Source organism: Rousettus aegyptiacus, unplaced genomic scaffold (assembly GCF_014176215.1).
Source record: "Rousettus aegyptiacus isolate mRouAeg1 unplaced genomic scaffold, mRouAeg1.p scaffold_m13_p_8, whole genome shotgun sequence".
NCBI classification, from domain to species: domain Eukaryota; kingdom Metazoa; phylum Chordata; class Mammalia; order Chiroptera; family Pteropodidae; genus Rousettus; species Rousettus aegyptiacus.
Window position 1 is genome coordinate 94,483,727 of NW_023416311.1, and position 25,683 is coordinate 94,509,409.

The 25,683-nt window shown below is 45.0% G+C and overlaps 1 protein-coding gene across 8 annotated transcripts in view; it reads right to left on the reverse strand.

Moving 5' to 3' along the window:
• PDZD2 (PDZ domain containing 2) overlaps nucleotides 1–25,683 on the reverse strand; it is a 311,190-nt gene that overhangs the window by 83,290 nt on the left and 202,217 nt on the right. For 7 of the 8 annotated variants that reach the window (XM_016138284.2, XM_016138283.2, XM_016138290.2 and 4 more), the window contains one exon: nucleotides 399–900. In XM_016138284.2, coding sequence (XP_015993770.2) covers nucleotides 399–900 — 502 coding nt within the window. Of the gene's footprint in view, nucleotides 1–398; nucleotides 901–25,683 lie in introns of those variants that run through there. The other variant, XM_016138291.2, reaches the window with a different exon arrangement.

Consider the following 25,683-nt stretch of genomic DNA (forward strand, 5'->3'; position numbering starts at 1 on the left):
TGCTTCCCTGCATCCTCCCTGTGCCACACCGAGGCTTGGATGTTTCTGCTATCAACTGCCACCAGGAATTCTTGGCCTTGCAGGCAATTCCACTGGTGACAGCAGTGATAAATAATGATGCCGTTCAAGTACTTTATCTGGGTCTCATATGACTCACATTATACCACAGAAGGCTTGAATTTTCCACTTGATGATCACTCGACTAGCTCTTTATTTCAATAGGATAAAGATGACTTGGATTTTTTCATTGTTATTGTTATATCCTCTGATCATTTATCTTAATACATTTGTTGGACTCTAAATGCAATGTCACCTTAGAAGCACTTTCTAAACCATAAAAGCAACTTCAAACAAGATTTCTTTTAAAATTCAGGTTCTATAGTTAAACCACACCTTACCCGTGCTAGGCAGTCACTTGATTGAAAGTCTGTCTTCCCAGATTTTGAGAAGCGGTGTTTATCATTGCCTGTGGGCAGAAGAGCATCGGTCTTTGGAGCTCTATGCTCTGTCTCTCTGTCCACTTCTGACTTGTCTAGATGGGTGCCAGCCACCTCCTTGACAGAAATTGGGCCATTTTCTAGTTCGAAGGCATGACCATTTCCAAGTTCAGGGTCTGGGCCATTGTCTAGCTCAGAGATGGAGTCATTATCCAACTCACAGCCAGTGTTGCTCTTGGATTCTTCAGTGGCCTTGTGTGTAGAAGGCCTGGAAATGACCCCAAACTTTCTTGCTCTTTTCCCCTTTTTCACAGTTCGGTCACCCAGCTCCAAGGTTGGCGTCTCTCCTGGTTCAGAGCTGTTGCTACTGTTGCCATTATAAGGAGAATGGACTTTGTGCTTGAAGCGACGCAACATGATCAGGTAGATAAAGCCGCCATTCCAGCACTGCTCAGCCAGGTAACTGCAACAAGCAGAGAAGTACAATTAAAACCCCCAGACAGCCTTCTTGAGCAATGCAGCAGGCTGGCGCATTCAATGGCCCACGTGGGACCAATGTGATGAGAAACCTGGTCAACAAATTGAGGTCGTGAGCCTCCTAGAGAGGCTCAACACTCAATTCATTCTTTTAATCTGTATAACTGTTGATGCTAAAAGTGACCCCAAAACAAACCGGAAAAACCCAATGAACTAGAAATTACTAATGAAAGTACCTTAGGATAGGTAGTCAGATAAGGATTTTCTGAGCCGATCTTAACATATCATTAAAAATAAAAAGAATCCTCCATCCAACGATTTCTTGCATCGGAATTATGTTAGCCTCTCTCTCATTCATACAGTTCTGGTGTAATAACACAAACGTCCCCAGGGTAAAAGATGCACAAGAGAGATTGGAGAACATGTAAAGTTCTGCTCTTAGGATCAAAAAATCAACTTCCCAGGAACAGAAATCTCTGCCTCACAGTTAAAATAGATAAAGATGCTGAATGGGGGTGGCGGGGTGTTGGCTGGTATTAAGATGCAACTGGTAATAAGTGCTGGGATGCGTATGCTGCACTAAACGAGTATCGGGTTCGTTCTTGGTAACAGTTCTAGATGAAGCTGTTCATGGAACACATGGGGTGTCATTTCTAGTCTGGGTATCACATTAAGAGGAACATTGAAAATGTGGAAAGCACACAGATACAGGGTGACCAGGACAAAGAAGGCTGCTGGAAACGGTCCACCAGGAATACTGGAAGGAAAGAGGGGTACTTAGCGTGAAGAAGACAGGGCAAGGCTCGGTTGTTTTTCATGTATTTCAGGGCTGTCAAATGCTTAGAAGCAGGAAATAATATAAATGACATAGTGCACGTGAAGCCCGACACACAATACTAAGCCAGATTTTAAAGAATAACAAGAAAATAGAACATCAAACGAGTAATTAGCAGTGACCACACTAGATCGTTAACGCTTTAGCAAAGAAAACATGTGTTCAAGGTCAGGAAACCAGGCTGGGCTGGACCCTCCACTCATGCCACCCTAGATGAGGAACCCCAGATGAACCCAGAGAAGTGCCTTCACCAGTGGAATCTCGCCACATTCTACACATCGCTCACTCCCAAGCAAAGAATGTCAACAACCGAGCCCTTAACGAGCCAGACCCACTTCCGGTCTTCATGCTCCCACAAAGAAAATGCCCTCATCTTCAACAACCGAAAAAAAAGAGAACTTTCCAAGTATAACCCACCTAGTTGCTCCCACCTCCTGGCCTGAACATCAGAACGGAAAGCTGGGGCAGTCAGTATGTGGGAAGGGGACTGGGCTCTAAGGAGAGGTGCCCAGCTGTGTTTGAAATGTACTAAATTTGGGCCCAAGGCATCCATTCCCCATACCTAATGATCAAGTAATGCAATGACAGTGACTGTCACGAAGAAGATAATTCTGAGTTTTCCATGGAGTAAAGTGAACGAGACAGAAGGGTCATCGAACATCAACCAAAGCTAATAAAAACTATGGTAATGAACTTACACATAAAACCCAGGTAGATAAAAGATACTGCACAAGACTCAGAGTGTTCTGTGAAATACAGTGGGATGAAGAGGTATACAGACCAGTCCACTGGAGTCTAGAAAATGAAAATTTAACCTAGTTTTCAGTATAATTTTTCTACAGTGTTTAGATTTTATTTCTTTGAATCGTCGTGTTTTCTTTCCCCCATAGTAGAAACATTTTTGTAAAGGTATAAAATCCTAACGGCAGTTAGTGGTTTGTAAGGGTTTCTCTGAGAAAACCACTGCTATGAATACCATGCATATACTCCGGTGTTAGGAACATCAGGACCAGATGAGAGTTATAGACACCGGAAGTCCTAGCTTTGGCTCGACCATGTAAAACAATAACAACAACTTACTCAAATTTCTATCAACTGATGAATGTATAGACAAAATGTGGTATATCCAAATAATGGGATATTATTTGGCAATAAAAAGGAAGCAGCCTATGCTACTGCTTGGGTGAAGTTGGAAAATATTATGCTAAGTTAAAGATGCCAGACAGCCTAAGGCCACATATGATTCCACTTTGAGGACATGTCCAGAAGAGGCAAATCCACAGAGAGGGAGAGTGGATTAGAGGCTGCCAGGCGCTAGGGGGAGGGGAGAGTTTGGACTCAGTGCCCATAGATACAGGGTTTTTTGGAGGGTGATCGAAATGTTCTGGAACTAGACAGTTGTAATGATTGCACAACAGTAAATATACCCATTTTAAAATGGTGGATTATATGTTATGTGAATTGTGTCTTCACATTAAAAAAAGGATAGCAAATAAAATAATACTGGCCAAGGTCAGAGTTCAGTTTTTGAGTGGGTAATCTCTAAAGCTCTTTAGGGAAGAAGAAACTGAGGCTCAGAAAGATTGATTCACGTGCCCAGGTTCACGTAACTGCCACATGGGAGACTCAGGTGTGCCTGATGCCCCAGCCCATGCTGCACTCCCTGAGCGATTCTGCTTCTTCGGTCGTTACCTTTCCGGTGCTGCAGTTCCCTCATCTGTAAAATGAGGTGTTAAAATGGGTCATGTCTAAGGTGCTTTCGCGTCTAATGATTGTGGATGCTACTTTCCCAGGGAGAGTTCTAGGGATCAGAGGTGCAAGTCGTCCCAACAACGGCGATCCAGTGCCAAGGACAACACACAACCCTGAAAAAACAGGAACATTCCTTTTATGTCCACGTCGGCCTAGACAGGTAATTCCTTTCAAATTCCTTTTGGGACTCTACCCCCTGTACTAAAACTCTGAACAGCCTGATGGGTTGTATACAGAGACCTTCTTTTCAGTACCAAAAAGGCTGACCATGGACTCAGAATTCAAGATCCCGAATATCTTCCCCATCTCTACATCATGGAAGCTCCAAGAACCTTGGAAGTTCCCGTGACTGAAGGTATTTTATTCCTTCTGAAGTCCACGTTCAGAAAAATTACAAAGCAAGAGGAATTTATCTTTAGTTTGGCACTGTCTCCCTGTCCTCCCTTGGCTTCCTAGCAATAAATAAGACCCTGACACCATCAGGGAACTGTATGACAGGTTATTTTATTCCTTCCTCGACATAAACTTTTCTAAGGTCATCCGAAAGACAAAGCGTAATGAATGAATTATGGACACTATAGCAAGTTGGTGAGAAAGACTTTTAGGCAGAGGGTAATCTTCTTATAATTCTTTGAGCCACCTTAAATGTAATATTCTGATATTTCCTATCCATCTGTATTAAAGTAACTTTCTTAACTTTTCCAGCACCTTGCTGGCTAATTCATATTTCCAAATTGCCTTTTCTGTTCAGTAGGATTGTTACCCACCATTAGAATCTGTAAAATTTCAAAGTTAACATGAGAAAGAAGAAATGGAGTAAATTCACACGACTTAAAAGAATAAAAATAAAAACAGAAGGTCCTGTTCATTAACAATGGGTAAAATTAGCCTTTTAGAAGTTTTTCTACCATATGAAAAGCGCTTTATACAAAGGAAGTTTTGAGTACCTCCTCTGTTTTTTGATGCTCTGTCGTAATTCTAGAGTCTGGTCTTTCTGGGAGTGGGAGGCCTGGGAGGGGGTTGGCAGGTGAGGTTGGGTGCTTGGAAACGCTGAAGCCTAGTGTCTGAAGAACAAGAAGGACTGGGAGGTAAGAGATAAGAGAAGGGGCAAAGACAGGGAAGTGTTGGAAGGCCAAAGACGTGCATTATTTATCCATGTCCTGATTCCATCAGAAGAAGACTTGAGGCAAATGTACAAGTTTGATATCCTGGACTGTTTTGCCAAAGTCCTTGGGAGGGGCAATATCCAGATGCTTCCGAAAATCACCCTGGGCATTCAGACATCGATTACTGATGCCTGGCACACAGTATGAGCCACACAGTGGTGCTGCCGAGCTGAACCATGGGTGTGTAACTGTGTGTAACTGAGAGCAACTTCGATCACCACCACTGGACACTCGCCTACACTACGATGCCATAAAAACACTGTAGAACTCAGAATGCATAAGAGAATTCTGGAACTCAGACTTTTTTACCAAGCAGACATTCTTACTTCATCTGAGTCGACAAATGGAGGTTGATTTCTCTCTCCTGTGATTTCCTCTTGCCTAAGAAGTAAAGAGAGGCTGAAAAGCTGTTTGCGGTCCTTTGAAAATCTCCTAAGCCTAATTAATCCAGAGGGCTGTCTGAGGTTGTGAAAACTTTGTTTCCCAGAGAACAATGGGTTGAGAGGAAGTGTTAAATATATATAGGTTAATTTCCCAGTATCCTCGGCTAGGAAACAGAAGAAGGCAAGTATGGACAGCTCCAAAGAGGGGATGGGAAGATGGTAGTAATTATTTCCTGGAGTCATTTAGTAACCAGGTTCCCCAAGGGCAGTCTCTTTCTCAGGTGTGGCCTCCTAGCTACCCTGAATTTTGGGAATACGTCAACTAGATTCCACATCCTCCCTAGAAAGAGCCAAATTTCCTTTGCAGGGGCTCTGAAGGTGGAATTTTTGGCAGAATGTGGTGTCGATCAGAGTGAATGCTATCCTTGATGTGCCCATAAGGCCTTTTCTGAAAGTAAATCAATCTACTTCTTTGCTAGTACAGTGAGGGAGAAAGTCAGCCCTGATCAGATGGGGGAAGACGGGCCTCAGGCACCAACGAAGCTTTGAAAATAGATCGGAAAGTCTTAGAGTAGAAATAACTAGAACACTGCATTCCAACTGCCGCTTGCGGCAGGCAACTGATGGTGTCAATTTTTACTATTTCTCGCCTCCTCTATTCATCAGCACGAACGGCTGGTGTTCAACAACTCTTTCTTCCTCTCTTATCTGGAGACCAGAGCAGAGACTATGGATAATTCAGTATGTTCTCTTTATTGTAAAATGTGTATTTTACTATTTCTCATCATAAAATTGGGATGGGGTGGGGGGACACATGTTGCGAGTGAAGAACCAAGGTAAATATTTATTTGAGGATTTCCCCCCCCCCCCCCCCCGGCTTATGATACAATATCAGCCATTCAACCCCGGCCCAAATTATCAGCTGTCAAAACTTTTACTACCATCACTTGGTCAGCAGAGAAATTTCAGTCAGGCCCATCTATATACCAGGACAGAAGTCCACATTGCCCTCAGGGGGTCGGGGTTTGGGGAAGTAGTACAAATACGCTGACACTCTGGCTACTGCTATTTCTATAAATAAACTGTTTTTTCCTCTCCGTTCTAGGAGTCTCATGTGTTCTGACATCCATGAAATTGGCAGGCTAACCTGTTAGCTTACTAGTGGACTAAAATCACAGTTCTCATCATACAGCAGGACAATACACTCAGTTCATAACTGATCTTGTTCCCCTACATCAAACTTATAATAAAAGGAGCTCAAAGATATATTATTCTTGACACTAGTCCTTGGAAATAAGAATCAATATGCATCCCAAATCGAGCCAATACTAAAAATAAATCTTTAAGGCAGAATCCAACAGAGATGGAATTATACTAAGAAGAGTGAAAAAGGAAGTGGGTGCTCTACCCTTGGACCGCACACAGACTGATTAAATTCAGTGTCAGCCTCGAAGGCAGCAACTGCATTTGTGTCAATCGGCATTGACTGTTCACTGTTCCGTCCTGTCCTTGCTTAGATTCCATCTCCAGGAACCATTTGGCTGCGATATCTGTTCTGGGCCGAAGTAGAGCTGGCTCTCTGCTTCCTGCTAAGAGCTTCTGGATGTAAAGGGGTAGGGATGGGGTGTGTGTGTGGCGGGGGGGGGGGGCACTGCAGAAAAACAATGGATAAAAAGCTATCTCGTATGACCAATGGAAAAATTATTTTGGTTTCCACGCAACGATTATCACTAATGTTCACGTTTATCTTAAAAGTTCACATCCAACTAACAAGATCGATTTAAATTCGCAGCTCTCATAGCCAAGGATCTCTGCGCTAGGTCACACACCCTGCGCTTTCAACCCCAATCATAGCTTAACGGGAAGAAAAGAGAAGTGTGGCCCTTTCTCTCATACAGCAATAAGTTTAAATGAAGTTTCACTTTTCCTCAAAGGTTTTTATGCACCTCATTTGTGCATGAATCAATAAAAGCTTTTCTAAAGCACCCATATGCTTTTTGGAAACAGGAATTCAGAAGTAAATTAAGTAAAAAAATACCCGATCAATGATGAAAACTGACCTTATAAAACATACTGCAGAGAGACTGGCTCTCAAAAGAGACTCTCTAGGCTTCTATTTGCGAATGATTGCATTTCTTTATTAAATTACTGTGAGCAAATCACGGTTGTTGTTGTTTTGTTTTTTTTAATAACTATATGAGGTCAACCTGTAGTCTGTACAGAATCGGATTAGAACTGCGGCCATACGGATTTACTAACTCATCCTGATGATGCTGGTCACCCTTTCCTTGGGGAGCAAAGGAAGCGCGGGTAAAGTCAGACACTGCCGCACACAAGTCAGTCACTCTCACCTCATCAGGGAACCGGTGAGCATCAGACACGGGAACTCATTTCACTTTTTTTCTCATGACATAATGCTATTTTTTTTTTTTTGTTATTGTTGATAAACGTACTACTTGCTCATTACAAATTCATTCATTCATTCGACAAACAGTTATTGAATGCCTACTATATGTCAAACACTGTTTTAGGCATTTGGGGCCACAGCAGTAAACCGAAAGATTCCTGTCATTGTGGGGCTTACAGTCTAGCAGGGGAGATAAACAATAAACAATAGATCTATTAAAATAAGCATTCAACTGTATAGTATGTCAGAGAAGGTGAGATGTGCTGTGGAAAATAGAGAACCTTGAGCAGGATGGAGCATCGAGCATGCCGGGAGCTGGAAGAGTCAGGCTGGGGTTTTAAACGCTGTGGCAGAGGGAGCCTCGCTGGGAAGAACATATGGGGCAGAGAGACGTAAAGATGAAAAAGCTGGCTACGCAGCTGCCTGGGAGAACGTTCCAGACCGAGGGAAGAGCCCGTGCAAGAGTGGCAAGCTGGAAGCACGCCTGGTGTATCTGGGGAAGCGCAAGGAGGCCTGTGAGGCTGGAGAGGAGGAGAGAGCGGGGAGGAGAGTAACCGGAGATGGGGTAGGAGAAGTAACAGGCCAGTTCACGCAAGGCCTTGTAGGCTGTTGTAAAGAGTTGTGTGCAAAGGGGGAGCCGTTGAGTTCTGAGCAGAGGAATATCGGGATATGCACTGTTTTTGAGATGATCTGTTTCTGTGTTGCGAATAGATTGATTGGAAGGGCCTGGGGAGATGGAGGGAGATCAGAGAGACATCACCTTCAGAGATTCCAGGGAGAGATGAGGTGGCTCAGCGTGGAGCAGCAGTGGAGATGGTAAAACATGGCACAAATTGTGATTGATTGTGAAGGCAGAGTCGACAGCCTTTGCTTTTGGATCAGATACAGGCGGTGGGGGGAAAGGCAGAAGTCAAGGAGAGGGTGTAGGTACGAGCAACCGGAAGGATGGAGTTGCCATCGGCTGAGGCTGATGCGGCAGCCTTTTGGGGGTTGGGGCTACCTGACCGATCCCAAATGCAGATCGGGTATCTATTCCGGAGTTAAGTTCTGGACACGTCAAGCTGGAGACGCTCGCGTGGATGTTGTGTGGGCAGCCAGATAGCCGAAGCTGGATTTTGGAGCAGGGGGCTGGTCTCGTGACAGAAATGTGATGGTGTCAGAACACTCACAGTGTCTAAAGCCTCCTGAGGATCAATTCTTTTAGGTGAACTTTCTGGGCCCAAGTTCTTGCTGGGTCAAAAGCACATTCGAGTGTTTCACGTGTACTTTTAATCTTTCCTCTAGAAAAGGGCAATTCAGAATCTCACCCGTAGTGTCTTAGAAAACCATTTGTTCCTGAATATTGTCACTTTTTAATTTTAGCCAGTCCAATAGCCAAAACCTACCTCACGTCACAGTTTACAAGTCGGTCATGATCAGTGAGGTCAAAATTGTCAGCAGCCATTCGCCTTCTTTGAAAACTACCTGTTTAAAACTACTTTTTTGCAAGACTTCGTGCTTTGGATCCTCATACGCTAGCCCAATGGCTGGCACATAATAAGCACCATGAAAAAAGACTGGGCAATGAAGATGCTGTTTAAAAAAAAGTAAGGCTCTTTTTAAAAACAACTGTGTTGAGGTGCATTTTATATATTATTATTCGTCTATTTCAAACGCCGAATTAAATAATTTTTAGGAAACTTACCGAGTGGGGCAACCATCACCATAAATCAGTTTTAAAATATTTTCATCACCTCAATACGATCCCTCACGCCCATTTATCGTCAACGCCCATTCCCGTCCCAGCTACTACTGTCTGTCTCTCTAGATCTGCTTTTTCGGAACATTTCATGTGAAAGGAATCATACAACACGCGGCCTCTTGTATCTTGCTTCTGAAAAGCAACTCCTTCTTAGTAGGTCCTTCCTCATCAGACGTTAACTCCTTCTGCATCCTCACTGACATTTACCCCCTAAAATCTCGATTCATGCAAACATGCTCTTTTGATGGAATCTTTCTCACTTTCCTTCAGTTCTCACCCAATATCCTGAGGAGATAGCCCTCATGGCCCTGCCAGCGTCTCATTCATCCTTTCTGCTCACATTACGCCAGTGAACAGCCACCATTCCTTCTGGACTAGGCTGTGGGCCCCCCTGGGACCCTTGTTCCACCACAGTTCCTCAGGCGACTGCACCAGGCATACCTTCCCACTTGGTCTCCTAGGTTCTTCCCACTGCTCCAATATCATCTTAAGCCAACTCTGCTTCAAAAGGAAAGCCTTCTTCGTTAGCACTAACCAGGCAAAGGTACCAAACACCATGCTAATATAATATGTATTATATGCTAATATATTCATGTTACTACACTCTTATATCAACTGCATTTCATTTTTATTTTCTCCATGTTATTTTTGTCTGGGACAGAATGCTGGGGTCTATTGGACCCAAAGTCTCTTCTGTACTTTGCTTCCATTCCTCCTCTGTGCCCTGATCCCTGGCCAGCCAAAGACACGGAATTCATACCATAGAGGTCTTTACTATGACTCACCTCTGAGGCTGAAGATAGGCCAGGTCTGAGAAACAGAAAATCCAGGATGTCCACTCTCCCCTTGGCTGACAGCCCACTCACTGCCCAGCCCTGTGAGGTGCATTTCCTATGGCAATTCCTATACTTTCCCACATGATATTGTCCTTGACCTCACCTTGGAAGAGGCTACTATCAACACTCAAGGATAACTGAAGGCGGACCATGTCCCAAAGATTATGTTCAATTTATTTTCTAACCTAAGGTGCACTAAGCCCTGAAAAATATGTCAAAAATGACCCAGGAACTGAGTTCGATATTGCCCCATCACATCCCCAGCTTCCTCCAGAGGAAAAGCTGCTGGAACCCAGGAGAATGACACACACACTCCCTTTCTGCCTCCACTTCCCCCAAACCAGCCAAACCTGAGAGTTCACAACCGGCCAGGAACCCTCCAGCCCTCACACTGCACTCTTCTCCTTCCCTGGAGATGATTCTAGAACGGAGACTTCTGCGGATCTACGTACCTCAGAACGCACACAATGCTACTCACACACTGATTCAAACACTGATGAACTATCCGTACCCTCTAGTTACCCCCCCTTTCAAGTGGATCCAGCTCCATCTTGAAACAATTTCCCCATCTTCTTTCAGTCCTTCCACGGTCTGTTCGATTGGCTTGGCCAGAGCCTGCATCCACCTCGCGCCAAGCCTGGTTTCACTTATGTCGAAACAGCTTCCATCAAAATAGTAGGCTTCTTTTCTGAATTTCTTTTACTGTTTTGAAGTCAGCAGAGAAGAGATACTTAAGAAATTGCAAGCTGACTACCTCCATCGATGAGTCCTGGCTAATGTCAACCATGGTTCTCCAGACTCTCTTCTATACAGTGAACTAAGAATTTTTAAAATGTGATTTCTCTTTTACTTTTCCTTTCTTCTCAAAGGCTCGCTGGCAGACATGGTTGGGCTGGACGGGTCTAAAAATCTATAAAGGTTCATGTCGACGGACTAAGTTTTACAATCGTCTTCTACAAGCAAAGGTTGCTTCTTAGAGGATGGATTTGTTGACTGTTTTCCCTGTGGTTCATCCATCTGCCTGATCCTCTGGACTCTTCTTGGTCTGGAGAATTTCAATTACAAGAAAGCCAAATCAACAGAACTCTAGCCTAGAAAAACAGATGAGCCAACTCCTTACAGATGTGGATGGAACGATTTTCACACTTTGGCTTCCAGTCAGGGCACTTCTCCTGTGCCTGTGGACCGGTTGTGACTGTGGCATCATCACGTATCTTTGTGACCCCTGGTTCTTAGTTATGTTCAGATACGGGGAAAATGCAGAGGCATTTGTATTTATCTCCTGGGATTTTTAAACAACTGCAACTGAAGCGTTAGAGAAACCGTAAGTTATTGGATGCGCAAGCATAAACGCTGATACAAAAATGCAAAGCTTGCTTTAATGTGTTTACATTAGAAGCTCCAAAACTAACACGAGTTAGATTAGACAAGGGGGACAGGTACCAATATCAAGTCGTAACTCTATGCTGTGTACTGAGTTAACTGCATACACGTATCACCTCATTTCAATCTAAAACAACCCCATTAAATGTCGACATCATGATCCATCTTTTAGAGATGAGAAAACTAAGGCTGAGAGTAATTTACTCGCCCAAGGTCACAGAGCTGCTATGGGTGGAGCTGGGATTCAGATTTCCATCTGACTGCAAACAAACTAGACGATGACCTTGGGACTCACTGTAGTAAAGCCTCATCCCATTGTTTATTATGACCAGGTTTAGATGGAGGAAAAGGGCTGCAACTTCTAACAGCCAAAAGGGGCCTCTCCCCACATTAATACCATAAGGGGTTCCGCTTTAGAGGTATGTTAACACACAAAATATGTCCCAAGCCCATAAGAAAAGGGCCTTAGAGAAAACAGGAGGTATTTTCAGGCAGGCACAGAAGGCAGGTGAGTATCTGGGAGGGGTGAGGTGGTTTCTCAGGGTGCGGATAGGAGTGGCCTACTGCCCCATTCCATCTCTCAGTGAGGGGCTTGTGACAGTCCCCAAGAACTTTGGAAAAGTAGGGGTGATATTTGCTCAAATTACCTACAATCAGAAGATTAAGGAACTAACCTGGCCCCCAGCCCAGACAAAACAAAACAACAATAACAAAAAACAAGGCTAACACAAGATACGCCTGTCCAACATCGGCCTCTCCCCTCGGGAGTACTCTGTAGCTTAGACACCTTTCCTCCTGCCTCACACCTCCCCAGTACCCCACTCCTGACTAGCACTTCTCAAGCAGAGCTGTACCAGACACTTCTCCCTCTACAGCGAACCAGCCCTCCTGATTGCGGGCAGTCTGCACACCTGCTGGCTGTAAGCTGGGGGGTCCCTTAATACCATTTTCATTGTTCTGGGGATTCCTGTGGAAGAGAATGTGCTGTCAGCTAGTGGTGGGCCAGTCAGAATCAGGAAGAGGCAGGCAAAGCTCCGGGCTGAAGTCCTTCAAGTCGGGACTTGCTGTCCAGCTGATGAGGAGTGTGTTAGCGTCTGTGACCTCCAGCTGTGCACTTCATCAGAGTCCACCTCGGCTTGCAAGCCGAGGTGTCGCTCTTTTGGAGCGATTCCTGGCTGATGGGCCATCAAGGTGGCGAGACGAGGCTGGCCATTGCCACCCAGCACAGGATGCCTCTAACGAGCAGTCTGCACTGGGGAGCTCTCGGTGGGGCCGGCTCACTTTATCAGGTCAGCAGCATGGCGCGCGGCTCCCCCTGCCCTGTCCTGCTTCCTCCCCTCTCCGTTCTCTGGTGTCCTCCCAACATATATCCTGCACTCTTAGCCCTAACTCGGCACCTGCTTCCTGGAGGACTCCACGTGGAGGGGCAATATGATGAGAATTAACAAACTATTTCCCTAAAGGGAGATGATGAGAATTCACAGTGGCCAAAGAAGGTCTGTCAGAAATGAACAGGCCTCAGCTCCTCTGTCTGGGTAGAGCGGCACTGGCAGAGCATTCCTGAGAAGTCACGTCGGATGAATGACAATCGCGAAGAATTCCCTTAAATCTGTGGCCTGGCAGCCGGACAAACCAACAGCAAAGGGCTCCTTTGGACTGGGACTCTCTGTACTCAATACCTAAGCAGCTTCGGCCGAATTCACCCCATACTGATTGCAGCCACATACATTTGGATACAGTTGATCCTGGAGCAAGGTTATGCTTTGTTCAGGGGTCAGCACTGCCACTTGGGCCTGGGGCAGGACACTTAGCATCGGAGGCTAATCCCTTGGTTTCATCCACCTATGGGGTTCTGGGGAAGATGAAATGAAATAATAGATTAAGCTGGCTGCTTTGCCAGCTGGTTTCCTGCCTGGCACATAGTAAATGCCAATGAATGTTAGTTCCTTTCCGTTTTGGAAATGTGCTAGGTCATCATGGGTCAGCTCGTTAAACCTGTCTGCAGCTATTGTCCTGGATGAGATCCTGGAAAGGCGAACTCATGGAAGAGAGTGGTCAAAGGCAATTCTGTGGTCAGCAGGGGGCAAAAAGAACCAGAGTGAAGATAGAGAAAAGGCGTCCCTGGAAAAATCAAATTCACAGGGACAGGCAGAGGCACAGAAACATTAGAAAACTAAAGATCTGAAAAGGTAAGGCCATGTGCCTTAGACACAGGGCCTCGTTGGCCCCTTGAGGCAGAGAGGCATTTCGAGGGTCTTGTGGGCCTGAGTCACTGAGCGGAAAAGGATGGCTGTGTGTGTGTGTGTGAAGCGCGGTCGGGGTGTGTGGATCAGGCTAGTAGAGACAGAGTCTGGCCAACTGCAGGCCATATTCTCTGCCAGAGGGAGATGAGACAGATGTCTTTCAAAACACAGACGGACGGTGGCCTCCTGATTCACTTCCACGTCCATCTGGCCAGGGTCAGGCTCCCAGAGCAACTGCATGCTTTCTGGCCTGACCTGAACTCTGAAGATGGTCCCAGAGGCCCTGGAACTGCCCCAGAACTCAGGGCGGAGTCTGGGAGGCTGCCTATCCCAACCAAGCTGTGACATGGGCTGACCCCTGAATATTTTGTAAAATATGTGCGCTGCTTGCACTGATACAAGCGACTGCCGCAAATCAATCAGATGCACGTGTGTGTGCAGGGAAACACTGCCTCTCCAGCATCTACTCCTCCCTCACCTACCTTTCCACCATTTATCACAAATATCCGGATGACGACCTTCCCTTCTGATTCAGCTGCCTCCTGTACAAGGGACTCTTTCGCTTTTCTGAGGCAAGAGTTTCTAAAGCCTGATTGTTTTAATATAAATGTTGTGCCATATCACAATGCCATTAGATAGTCAACACCGTAACGTTTTTTAAACGTCGAGAGGGTCTCTGCGGACACGCGATTTCAATGCCAGGGGAAACCACTCCTGGCACGAACAGCCAGCTCCTCTGCTTGTGTACGAGGTACAAGCAGGTGTGAGCATTTGAGTCACAAGCATGTTTTAGAATATTAGGAACTCACTTCCTTACCCAGGGTTCTCAACAGGAAGTAGCTGGCAGACGGTACACACTAGACTTGGAACCCTCCTACTCGGAACAAACAGAAAACATCCAAAATTGAAATCAGAGCCATGAGCCGCTTGGAAAAACAAACAGCCCCCGAAACCATTTCTTGAACTGCATACCAGGAAGCGTATGATCTGGAAGAATCTGAAAGGTGAGGGAGACGCAAAAGCACCGACCAGAGGACCTTCTCACCTCTGGGGGGACGGTCTCCACTGTTCCATTTAGACTCACAAATCCCTCTCACGGATAACGGGGCAAATCTTCACTTGTTCTAGCTCCCCCAAGCTGGGGAGCGAACTGCGCCCATTGCTCACAGATGGGAGCCCTGTGAGGATGGCAGCAGTCCTGGGTCAGGGGCCGGGCACCCAGCTCACCGGATGCTCAGGCGGCTTGACATGGGCTCCAGGAAAGACTCAGGGCATGTGTTGTCAAGAAGAGCAACGCTCAGTCACGAGGGGGGAGGTTTTTGCTCCTGTTCACTAACACTTTGCATCCTGAGCTCTCTGCAGCGACTTCCTCTTAAAGAGACCTCGCATAGTCTTTTAAAATGAGCTCTTACGGCCTGGGAGCATCAAGATGAGATTTATTTTATTTACCCTTCTGTCTAACTTCCTCAAAGGTTTTATATATTGGCACTACCTGTTCTCAAAAGGCCCACCTCCCAGTACTTTGAGCAAAGGGAGAGGTTCCTGAGATGTGACTTAAGGGGGGAAAAGTTAAGTTTGGGAAAGTAGATCTGTGGAAAATTTCAGTATTGCTGTTTCTTAAAGAGCTGAAAAAGAAGGGCTCTTTAAATTATCAGGCGCAAAGTTTATAAGGTCCAATTTCATTTGAAAAATCTTTAAAACATATACATAAATATATGGCTAAGTCCAAAGTGGCCTCTCACGAGCCATTTGTAATGATAGAAGTTCCAGATCAAAGAGTCTACAGACCTCGCGTAAAGAAATGTCTGTTTTTTTTTCAAAGTTTAGATGTCTCAGTTCCCTCTTCGCCAGGGGCAGAGGTGAAGGATAGAAGGGGAAAAAAAGCAACTTAGAGGAAGAATGAGAAAAGTGAGTTTTCAGATTTCATTCTTTTCTTAAATCCCAATAGGATCAATTATTGAAGCTGTATTTTAAATGTCCTGCCTTCGATTTCGAGACAACACAAAGGCATCTCTCAGATGCACGGCTGAACCCAGGGACAGACTCTGCCCCAGCTTCTGCGGACAGGTGTGGAGGCTGGAGAGCCAGAAATGGCACTCAGTAGCTCCCGCCCCTACCCCGAAAGGGGAGGTCCCGGTGAGACAGTCACTTGCACACCAAGAAGGCAGTCAGTCTTGTGCCAAAGAAGAGACCTTCTCTGAAACTTAAGAAAATGATATAAAGAGAATGGGTTCAAAAACTGAGCGCAGGCACCGGGCTCAGGGCTGACAAAGCACTGAAGAAGGCAGTCAACTTGTAATTAATTCTAAAAATTAACGTGCCGGTTATATAATTACGTGTTATATTACTGAAATAAGATTTTATAACAAAATAGCGGCATATAACATAAATATTAACATTTATTAATAATTAGGGAAATGTTTAATAAAATATTTAAAACATTAGTATACAAAAGGATGAAAACATATGAATTTATGATAGTCTACACATTTAAAAGTGATATTAATTATATGAAGAATGTTCCAACGGAAGCAGAGTTTACTTCAGAGGCTTCTAAAAGAGGGACAGGCCAAGTTCTCCTTGGAAGTATCAGGGGTCAGAGGTCCAGCAGAACTTGGCTTAGCGGGGCTTGGAGGAGGAGGAAGTGAGGGGTCTGGATTGGAGGGAAGCAGAGAAGGGGTCTAGGTAGAAGTTAAAACCATGCTTAAGGCCCTGTGCCGAGAGTCTGGCTATAAATTCTATCTTGAAATGGAGATGTCACACAGGAAAGCCTTTCAGATGACTAGTGAGTGTCCCCCCAAAACTGATGTCCACCTGGAACCTCAGAATGTGGCCTTATTTGGAAAGAGGATACCTTTTGCAAATAACGTGAACCCCAGGAATGCCTTTGCCAGCTGTTGGTGACCTCCCAGTCATAGGCCTGTGGCGTGTGACCTCCTGCCCCAGGGTGCGACCTTGAGGCACCCTGAGCTTCACAGAGCTCGGACCACTGATTGGTGACACCTGCCTGGGTCAGAGCCAACAGGCACGAACTGTGCCCTCACGTCGGCCTCTCTCCTCGCTAAACACACTTCGGAGGATTTTTTAAAAAGCAAACGAACCCGATGACGACGTCGACATGTATTATTCACGTTTCACACGGGCTTCTAAAGGACCCTCGACTTTGGAACAAACTCAGTTTTCTCTTTGTCCCTCCTCCTACGGCATGTGACAGATGACCAGAGAACGTGCTTTAACTTGGCAGTGGCTCCTTCCTTTTCCTGTAGCACTAGAAATGGGCTGCCCTCCTGTGAGCCGAGCATGGACAGACATGCTACATAACAGAGTGAAAGACTTCTAAACAAACGAACAAACAAAACAAAACAGAAACCAACTCACAGATATGGAGAACAAATTGACGGCTGGCAGAAGTGGGGTGGGGCGGGGTAGGGAAAGGGGATTAAAACGTACAAACTTCCAGTGATAAGTCATGGGGGTGTAATCTGCACAGGGACTAGAGTTAGAAACACTGCATAACTGTACAGGGGCAGACGGTTACTAGACCTGTTGTATAAATGTGGAATCACTATGCTGTACCCCTAGAACTAATATAATACTGTACGTTGATTATGATTAAAAATAAATAAATTTAAAAAAAAAAGACTTCGGTCATTTGTACCTAAAAGTTCCTGTGAAGGGAGGGGTCTTGTTCGCATCTCCTTGAAAACGTGCCCACATTTCTAAAGGGTGCCTGCATCTAGCCGGGCTCTTTTTTCCCTCCCTTACTACAATCATGTTTGGATGTGCTGCTCACAGCCTTAGGAGTAGGAGAGAGTAGGGGGAAAGGTCAAGGGAACAGTGTTAGGGACAGAAGACTGACGAGGACTGCTGGGGGGACCACCCGATGGGAAGTTCCGTGCCCTCGCTGCTGTCATCAGTGCCATCGTGCCTTGGCGTGAGTCTTTACTACATCCTACGGTATCATCACTGTCTGACCACTAGCCAGCGTGGGTGAGGAAGATGTGACTGTCTCTGGGCTGTGACACAGCTCAGGAATGGAGATGAAGGAGCTTCACAGACACCATCTGGACTCTTGGTCCGGGGCTCCCTCCTCCCTCTGCACAGAGGGGCAAGAGATGGTGAAGCTGCTGAACTCTGGCCAGGAAGACCTTCCAGAATTCTCCTTGTGCCGCAGAAAAGGTGTGATGTTTACTGGGGAACGGCCTGGGTTTGAGTTAGCAGCTTATTGGACAGAATGAAGGTTCTGGAGTCTGGCAGATCTTGGTTTGAATCTAAGACTCTGTTGCTTACCAGGTGGGTGATCTTAAAAACAAATTTATTCTTTTTTTTGCCTACATTTCCTCATCTGAGATGGGTTATTACGAGAATTAAATGATATTTTGAGGTAAAGCATAAGGCATACAATTGTGATACCTGAAAAGTATCCATGTTGGTTACATCCAAGCTTATTGGGCTGACTATGGAGAAAAGTCAACTAACTACATATGAAATCTCCTGGTGAAGGGAAGGAATGAAAACAGACATGATGATGAAAATGCTGGGCAACCGGATACCAGACTCAGAGCCCTGGCCCATGTGCTCAGGGAAAGTCGATCCCACCACAGCCCCAGGAGAGGCTGTCTACCCGCCGAGCGAGCCGCCCTTCTAGCCTGGCATTCCGGGGCACCACATGGAACCACCCCAATCACACTGCACAGTCTCAGCTAGAAAGAAGCCTGTTTTGAGGGAGAAAGAAGACAGGGAAAGTTTCCATAAATGTCTGTTTACCAATGTAGGCCTTCCTGTTCCACCGCTTCCCGACCCCTGGAGAGGCAGGTCCTCTCTGAAAGCTCCACAGGGCACAGACCTGGGGCATCCTCCAGTGCCCAGCCCTGGGCTGGTCACACTCACCTTCGCACTTGATGATAAAACTTTTACAAGCTGGTCCCTAGTGGTTTTCACACGTACACCATGTCAATCGACAAGACCGTGTATACCGTTAAGTGGGTTCACGGCCCTTTTGCTTGTCCCTGCCTCCCCCGCACCCTCCCACAGCACGCAGTGTATACTCAGGCACACTGTAACCAACAGTCACGACACATCTAACAATAGAACTGAATCCTTTACCCTCTGCATTGAGTGGTAGAATAATGCATTCAGAGTACCAACAAGGCAATGATTTTAGAAACGTGAGAGAATTTTACAAAAAACACATTTAGACATGACATGAGGTCACATTTTCTAAATGTGAATCACTGTAAGTGAGGGAAGGGGGTTTCGAAACAATAATAGCTACTACAATTTATATGCCTATTGCCATGGTCCACACGCTGTGGTAAGCACAGTGAGAAAATTGCATTATTTGTGAGTACATTCTTACGGAAAACTCAAACAGTGAAGTATATTGAGAAAAATGTGAAAATTACTCCTTCATATCACTCCTAAAACCATTCCCATAACTTGACTGTCAACTTTTATTTTATGGTATACACTAAACTTATTGATGGCAATATATTCTTCATGACGACTTCCTGAATTTACAGTCTTACGGGGCTTCCCCACCTTAGAATATATTCTATTTCCTTCCAATACTTCCACAGATTAGATTTTTATGTTTAGCTCTTTATTCTATCTGAAATTTATTTATGTATTTAAAGCAGAACCTAATTTTATGTTCTTCTCTAAAAAATTTTGGCTAATTATTTCAATAAAGTTTACTAAACAGACTGTTATTTATCCTCCAGTTTTGAAATGTCTCCTTTTTATATACACCAAATTTCCTGATATATATGAACCTATTTTGGATTCCCTACTCTGTTCTGGTCTATTTGTGAATTCCTGCGCCACATTGTTTGAATTACTATAGCTTTAAAGTATAGTTCGCTGTGTGACGAAAGAACATAGCCCCGCTACATTATTATTTTCCCCCAAACTTTGTATTTATTTACTTTTACCCCTTTCAGCTGAATTTTAATTCATCTGCTCAGGTTCCAAAATAATTCTTTAAAGATTTTGATGGAAACTGCATTTATTTATCCCTAGGAAAGGAAGACAGTAGACTCTAGTATCCTTAAAGGACTGTCTTCAGAGCCCATTTGCTAGGTACAAGAACTGTGGTTGTGATTTGTAATCTGAACAACTGTCCGTGAGTTGATGATACAATAAGCTAAGATTTTCCCCATTAAAAAGCAAACAGCTAATTCACCTAGCCAGCTCTAGTGGTTAGCTTTGAATCTTTAAAGAAAATCTCCACACTGTAATTAGATCCCACAAGTTTTCAGCTGAACTTATGAAATCCAAGAAGATTTTCTTTGAAAGTTCTTTCTTCCCAAATCATAAATCAAAGGTACACAAAAGTTACAAATTCAGACATTCCCATCACATAATTATTTCGAATCACCCTTTCCTCCATTCTAACCTGAGTTCCAGAGTGCGGTGTTTATGATATAACTGTAGCTCTCTTGGCAAAGCTTTCTCAAACTTATTACCATAGGCATTTATGGGAACAAGTCCAATTTTAAACTGAAAACAGTACTTTAAAAGAGATTTTTAAATTCTGGCATCCTTGTTTATGTAATAATTACAATTCAATAAAAAAAAGTCATAATATTCAAATAGTGAGAGTTCTTTTAGAGATGCTTGACCAGATTATTCCTTAAAAAGAAAACAAACAGAAAAACAAGAAAGGTTTAAACTTGTTTCAAAGTGTAATAAGAGATAGAAACAAGATCTGTATTCAAAATAGACAAAAATCTAGTGCTGATGCTTGAGGGCAAAGGAAAGGAAATCATATATATTCTGTAAAAATACTCCTCATATTTTTTCCACACTTCAGGAGATATAAAGATAGCAATGTAACATGACTAACATGCAGAAATCACAAGCAAGAGCAACAATTTATCTGTCCAAAAGACTGAAAATCTCTCCTTCCTGAGATGTGACACAGACCTCTACCTCATGTAACAGCATGTTCAAGGAGTTAGTGGGAAAATCAACTGTGGCCCATCTAAACAATGGAATACTACTCAGCAATGAAAAAGAATGTAACGACATGGAAGAATTTCAAATACATTATGCTAAGTGAAAGAAGCTAGACTTAACCTAAATGGCTATATATGATTCCATTTACAGGACATTCTGGAAAAGGCAAAACAATAGAACATATTGGTGATTGCCAAAAGTAGGGGAGACGAGAGGCTTTGACTCCAAGAGAGCACTTTTTAGGGTGATGGAATGGTTCTTTGAGTCTGGTGGTGATTCACGTGACTTGTGTTTGTCAAGATTCACAGACTGGCACAACTAGAAATGTCTTCCTTTAGTTTCTTTCTTAGGTTAGCATAAAGTCTCAATTTTGTACTTTATGTTTACTACATTTAAATCCGTTTTTCTGAAATTGGGGAAAATCTCTTATGCTAAAGAGTGTAAGCAAATTATGCCTCAATATATTTATTATCATCATCGTAATTAAAAAGTACTCTTGCAAACTAAACTCTCACCTCTCTTTCGATACCATCTTCCATCCATCAATAGCATGTCAGCTATTTATTTGCTTGTGTAGGAAGGAATCATTTAATGGAAGTGAAGTGTACAAAACTGAGTCTTTCTTGCTGATTGGTGCTCTTCATTCTTCTAGCCACCCAGAACTCACCTTTTCTGGCCTTTCCACAGAGCCATGTGGATGTTCTCTAACACAAATCAAGTTAACTATATTATTAGCTGCTACCAAGATGATGGTCTCAGGTTCCTGGATCAGAATCTGATCTCATGAGATATTCTAAACGTGTCCCACATAACTTTGGTCCAAACTTATGGGCTTTCATGGACAGTCAACTTAATTCCATGAGAGAACCAACTAAAGCCATTCGGATATTTGACTGCATTAAGAAAAGTGTACTGACCACATCAAAGGAGGTGATAATCCTGTTCTGGTTAAGACTGAATGTAGAGTTCAGGGATCAAGATTTAAACTGGTGATTCTGTCTGATGAGTAGCTGAAGAGACTATGGGTACTTACCCTGGAGAAGACAATGGTGGTTGAGGGGTGGGGGTGGGGGTAGGAGGGATATAATGGTTTTATACACGAATATCTGAATGGTTATATGAAGACAGGGGTAGACCACTTCAGTGCGGCACAGGTTATAGGATTAGTACCAATAAGAAAATGATAAGGAGTGGAAGATATTTGACTTTATGGCAAAGGCTTCGCGAATGCCTAGTGCCATCCCATGATGAAGTAGCTGCCTTCTGAGGTAGGGAGGCCATCAGGGATGCTGCGGTCTGGGTTTTGGATTTGGTGGGACGCTGGGCGAAAGGGCCTACATGAAAAGAAATGACCGATCATGTTGGGCTTGGTGACCTAATGGTTATGCCACACCAGAGGAAGGAGGGGTTTTCTGGGGACGGCACTAGAGGAGAGGGAAGGCGGGGAAAGAGAATGGTGCCATGGACGTATGGAAGGCGGTGCAGAAAGGAGGCGGCAAACCCCGACGCGTGGGAAACGAGCGTGTGCATGGCCATCCAGCATCCGATCGTACTTTGGATTCGCGAGGAGCTCCCGTTACAGGTAAGGTGGTGAGGAAGGGACATTTATTCTCTGTCCTGATGCCCGGGTACCAGTCCGCGGGCACAAGACTCAGGTGTGGCCCCCTGGAGGCCGCTGCCTGGCACTCCGGACCATGGGGGAGTGGCGTGAAGACACAGGGACAGTCGCGGGAGCCTAGCAATGGCGGGGATGGCCGCGGTGGCGCCCTGGGGAGACGTCCCGTGTCACGGGTTCTTGGCCATTTGGGTCTTGCCCACTCTTGAGGCCAGGCCTCGACACTTCCACTGGCGCCTGTGAGCGACCCGACACCCCGTCACTGTATTCCTGCTCTGCTTAAATGAACCAGAATTAATTTCTGTTATGTGCAACCTCAAAACCCTGTTAGGATTACAGGGATCGGGAAAGGAAGGTTTTAAGAGCTGTTTTACACTGTCCTTATGTCATATACGAGGATGAAATGCTAAAAATTACACAGTTCTTAATGCTGGTTGCATTTGAAGAACTTTTTTAAAAAATTAAGCTCTCTACTTTTACCCCCAGCCCTAATTGCTTCCAAGATTCTGAAATAGTAAATCTACCGGGTAGTGGTAGAAGCCAGCAAACATACATTTTTTTGGCCCCAAAATTTTCTAGGTAATTCAAATGTAGACTCTCAGAAGTTTGGCATTAGGGTTTCTAAGTGAACTAAAATGACTTGAATCATTTAACACAATTTGTCTGTACAATCGAAGTCTTTTCAGTCTCCTCTGCTTCAGGCCAAGTCCGACCAACCTGCAAGTGTCTGCAGGGTAAGTCTCGCCTCCCGTCCTCGTCCTCGTTAGCACACAGTTCCTCGCAGGAAACCCACATCCCCACGCCCTCCGGGAACGCACTCCCCAGCCTCTCTGCTTACACAGCAGATCTCACGAGTCAAGTCCCAATTTAAGACCGGCCTCTCTCATGAACTCTTTCCCATCCATTCCAGCATAGGACTTTTTCACTGAATCCTATGATCTCAGAGCTGGAAGGGTCCTCCAGCTAACACATGCCATCTATGTCATGTCATTAAATCACAGTTATCCTTTCATTAAAATTAATTTCTTACATTTTATTTCAAAACTCGCTGTATTTCTATCTCGTCCAAGCCCATAAATTTTCTTGAAGCAACTCTATCAAGACGTAGTTGGTGCCTAATATCATCAAGGTTGATTATCATGGACTGTGTTCCCTCATTCTTAAGCGGTGCCATTTCTTGAGGAGGAAAATAAAGCTTTCTCCATTCTAGGGATATCTCACTGTTGGAACAGTTGCATAAACTTTTTATAGATATTAAATCTGTCTGGTTCTTAATCTAGTCTGGAACGCAAGGTCGAAAACTGAGCCATTCTCAAAATGACAAATCTTGAAGCATTTTCACCACCCAGAGCAGCAGGAGAGGCTGAAAGGCAGTCCCGGCCTTTGAGCAGACAGAAAAACATCCCGAGACTTACATGTACTAACTTGCTCACCAGAACGATCCTTGGCTCTGGAGCATAGCTGGAAAGTGGCCATTAAGGGCAGAGGGTGTGAAACGACTCACTAATAGGCCATTAGAGCTTCTTCAATCAGGAAATTCAGAAGTGGCTGCTTCAATCAGGAAATTCTAAAGTGATATATGTCTATGGGAATCCTGATTCTTCCCTTGCACCCTGCCAAAGAAAGTAAGCCTTTCGTTGGGTTATAACAAAGTATTTCTTCTATCTGTAATGATTCTATTTGGAGCCACTCAGCAGAAACGTGAAGTCTTTGGGGGTAATATAATAATTTTGGTGACGAGGAGACCACCTTAAGATTACCGACGCTTTGTACTCTTCCCTGAAGCCCCTCACATATGTTTTGTTTGATTCTCCCAACGGCTTTATAAGGGGGGAGAGTGTAGCACAGACAGAATTATTCTCATTTACAGATGGGGAAGCTGGGGCACGGAGCGATGAAGCAGTCTAGAGAAGAGGTGGGGCCCCCTGCACCTTCTGGGGACCCCGATCTGCCAGCCGTGGAGGCATCGGGATGGCCGCCCTCACTCACATCTTAGTGCTAGAACTGGGGATCACGTTTGGGTTATATCTGGTCCATGTCCTGCCTACGTAGGCATTTGCTTACTGTTGTTCTAACGCCACACCCCAGAAGCAAGGCCCCTGAGGCTTAGAACAGTGGGTCTAGCCAAGGAGCAGGCAGTCTGTCCTGGGTGTGGTGTCCCCAGATTTACCCAGATGCCACCTCCTGATGCCGGTTCAGCCACAAAGCCTGTTTCCTCATCCATAAATGAGGCCTCTGGGTCTGAGGTAATGGGTCTCTAGGGGTCGTTTTCCTGGCCGATGATAAAAATCATCTGGGGAGACTTCCATTAGAAGATGACACACATTCATTACAAAATTTAAGCAAAAGGGTATAAGAAATCGCGAATCTCCATTACCCGTTGGTGACAGGAGAGCAGTGACATAAAAACATTCTGAAACAGGTGGCCACCACCAGAGGGATTCCTATGCTGCTGTGGAAGGTTTAACAAGGACAACTCTAGAACCTCGCCCAGACGCGGGGCCAGGAGGGGCACCGTGATCTGCATTTCATCAAATGCCTCTTGTGATGCACCCAAATCCACGGGAAGGGCTTCGGGAGCCGGGGGCATCGGTGATGAACAGGGGGTCTTCTTGTGGAGATGGGTATAAAATGGCACATTTTTCGGAGAGAACTCTCCCAGTTACGAGGTGTCATCTGTGTTTCCTTAAGGCTGGGATTGCCACTCTAAGGGCTACAAGGAACTGGCCCCAAGAGCGGAAACAGTAGAAAAGAGAGGAGAGGTAGGAAGAGCCGCCCAGTAACGGCTGTGCACCTGCAGAGAGAGGTCCCACCTGCCCCACCCACGCATACACGGAGGTGATGCGCAAATGGGTGGGTGGGCGAGGAGACCCCAGAAACACCTGGATCTGGTCCAGGGTTACAGATGTGGTTTGGGGCAGGATGGGGCTGGAACCTGGAGCGGAATCCCTGGCAGGTCAGCGTGGTGGAGGGGAGAATGAGGGAAGAGAAAATGGGGTAGGGGCAGGAGTGGTCTTAATGGAATCTAGAGGGCGAGTCCAAACCTGAGAGAATTTCGATGTGATTATTCAGCTCTAGGCATGTCAGAGAACACTGAGTCGAGGTGTCTGGAACATTCCTTAAGACTGATTTCATATTAAGTCCTCATACTCAACTACTTCTCTCCTGGGAAGACAGGGCTAAGGTGACAGAAACAAATGACAAACAAAGATGGCAGTAACACATTCAGTCACTGCGAGGATTGTTCCTTCACTAGAAATCAATACACTGGGTCGTGGATGCCAGTCTCCTGGGAGTTTGATTAGTATGTCAGTTCCCAGGCAGCTGATAACAGCTGGTATTTGGACAGAATTGGATTTCCGGACCTCTGTGGCCACCCTGTGAAGCCACCAGATGGCTGTGTGACATAGGGGTTTGAAAAGGCCAGCAGCACACCTTTAGAAGATAG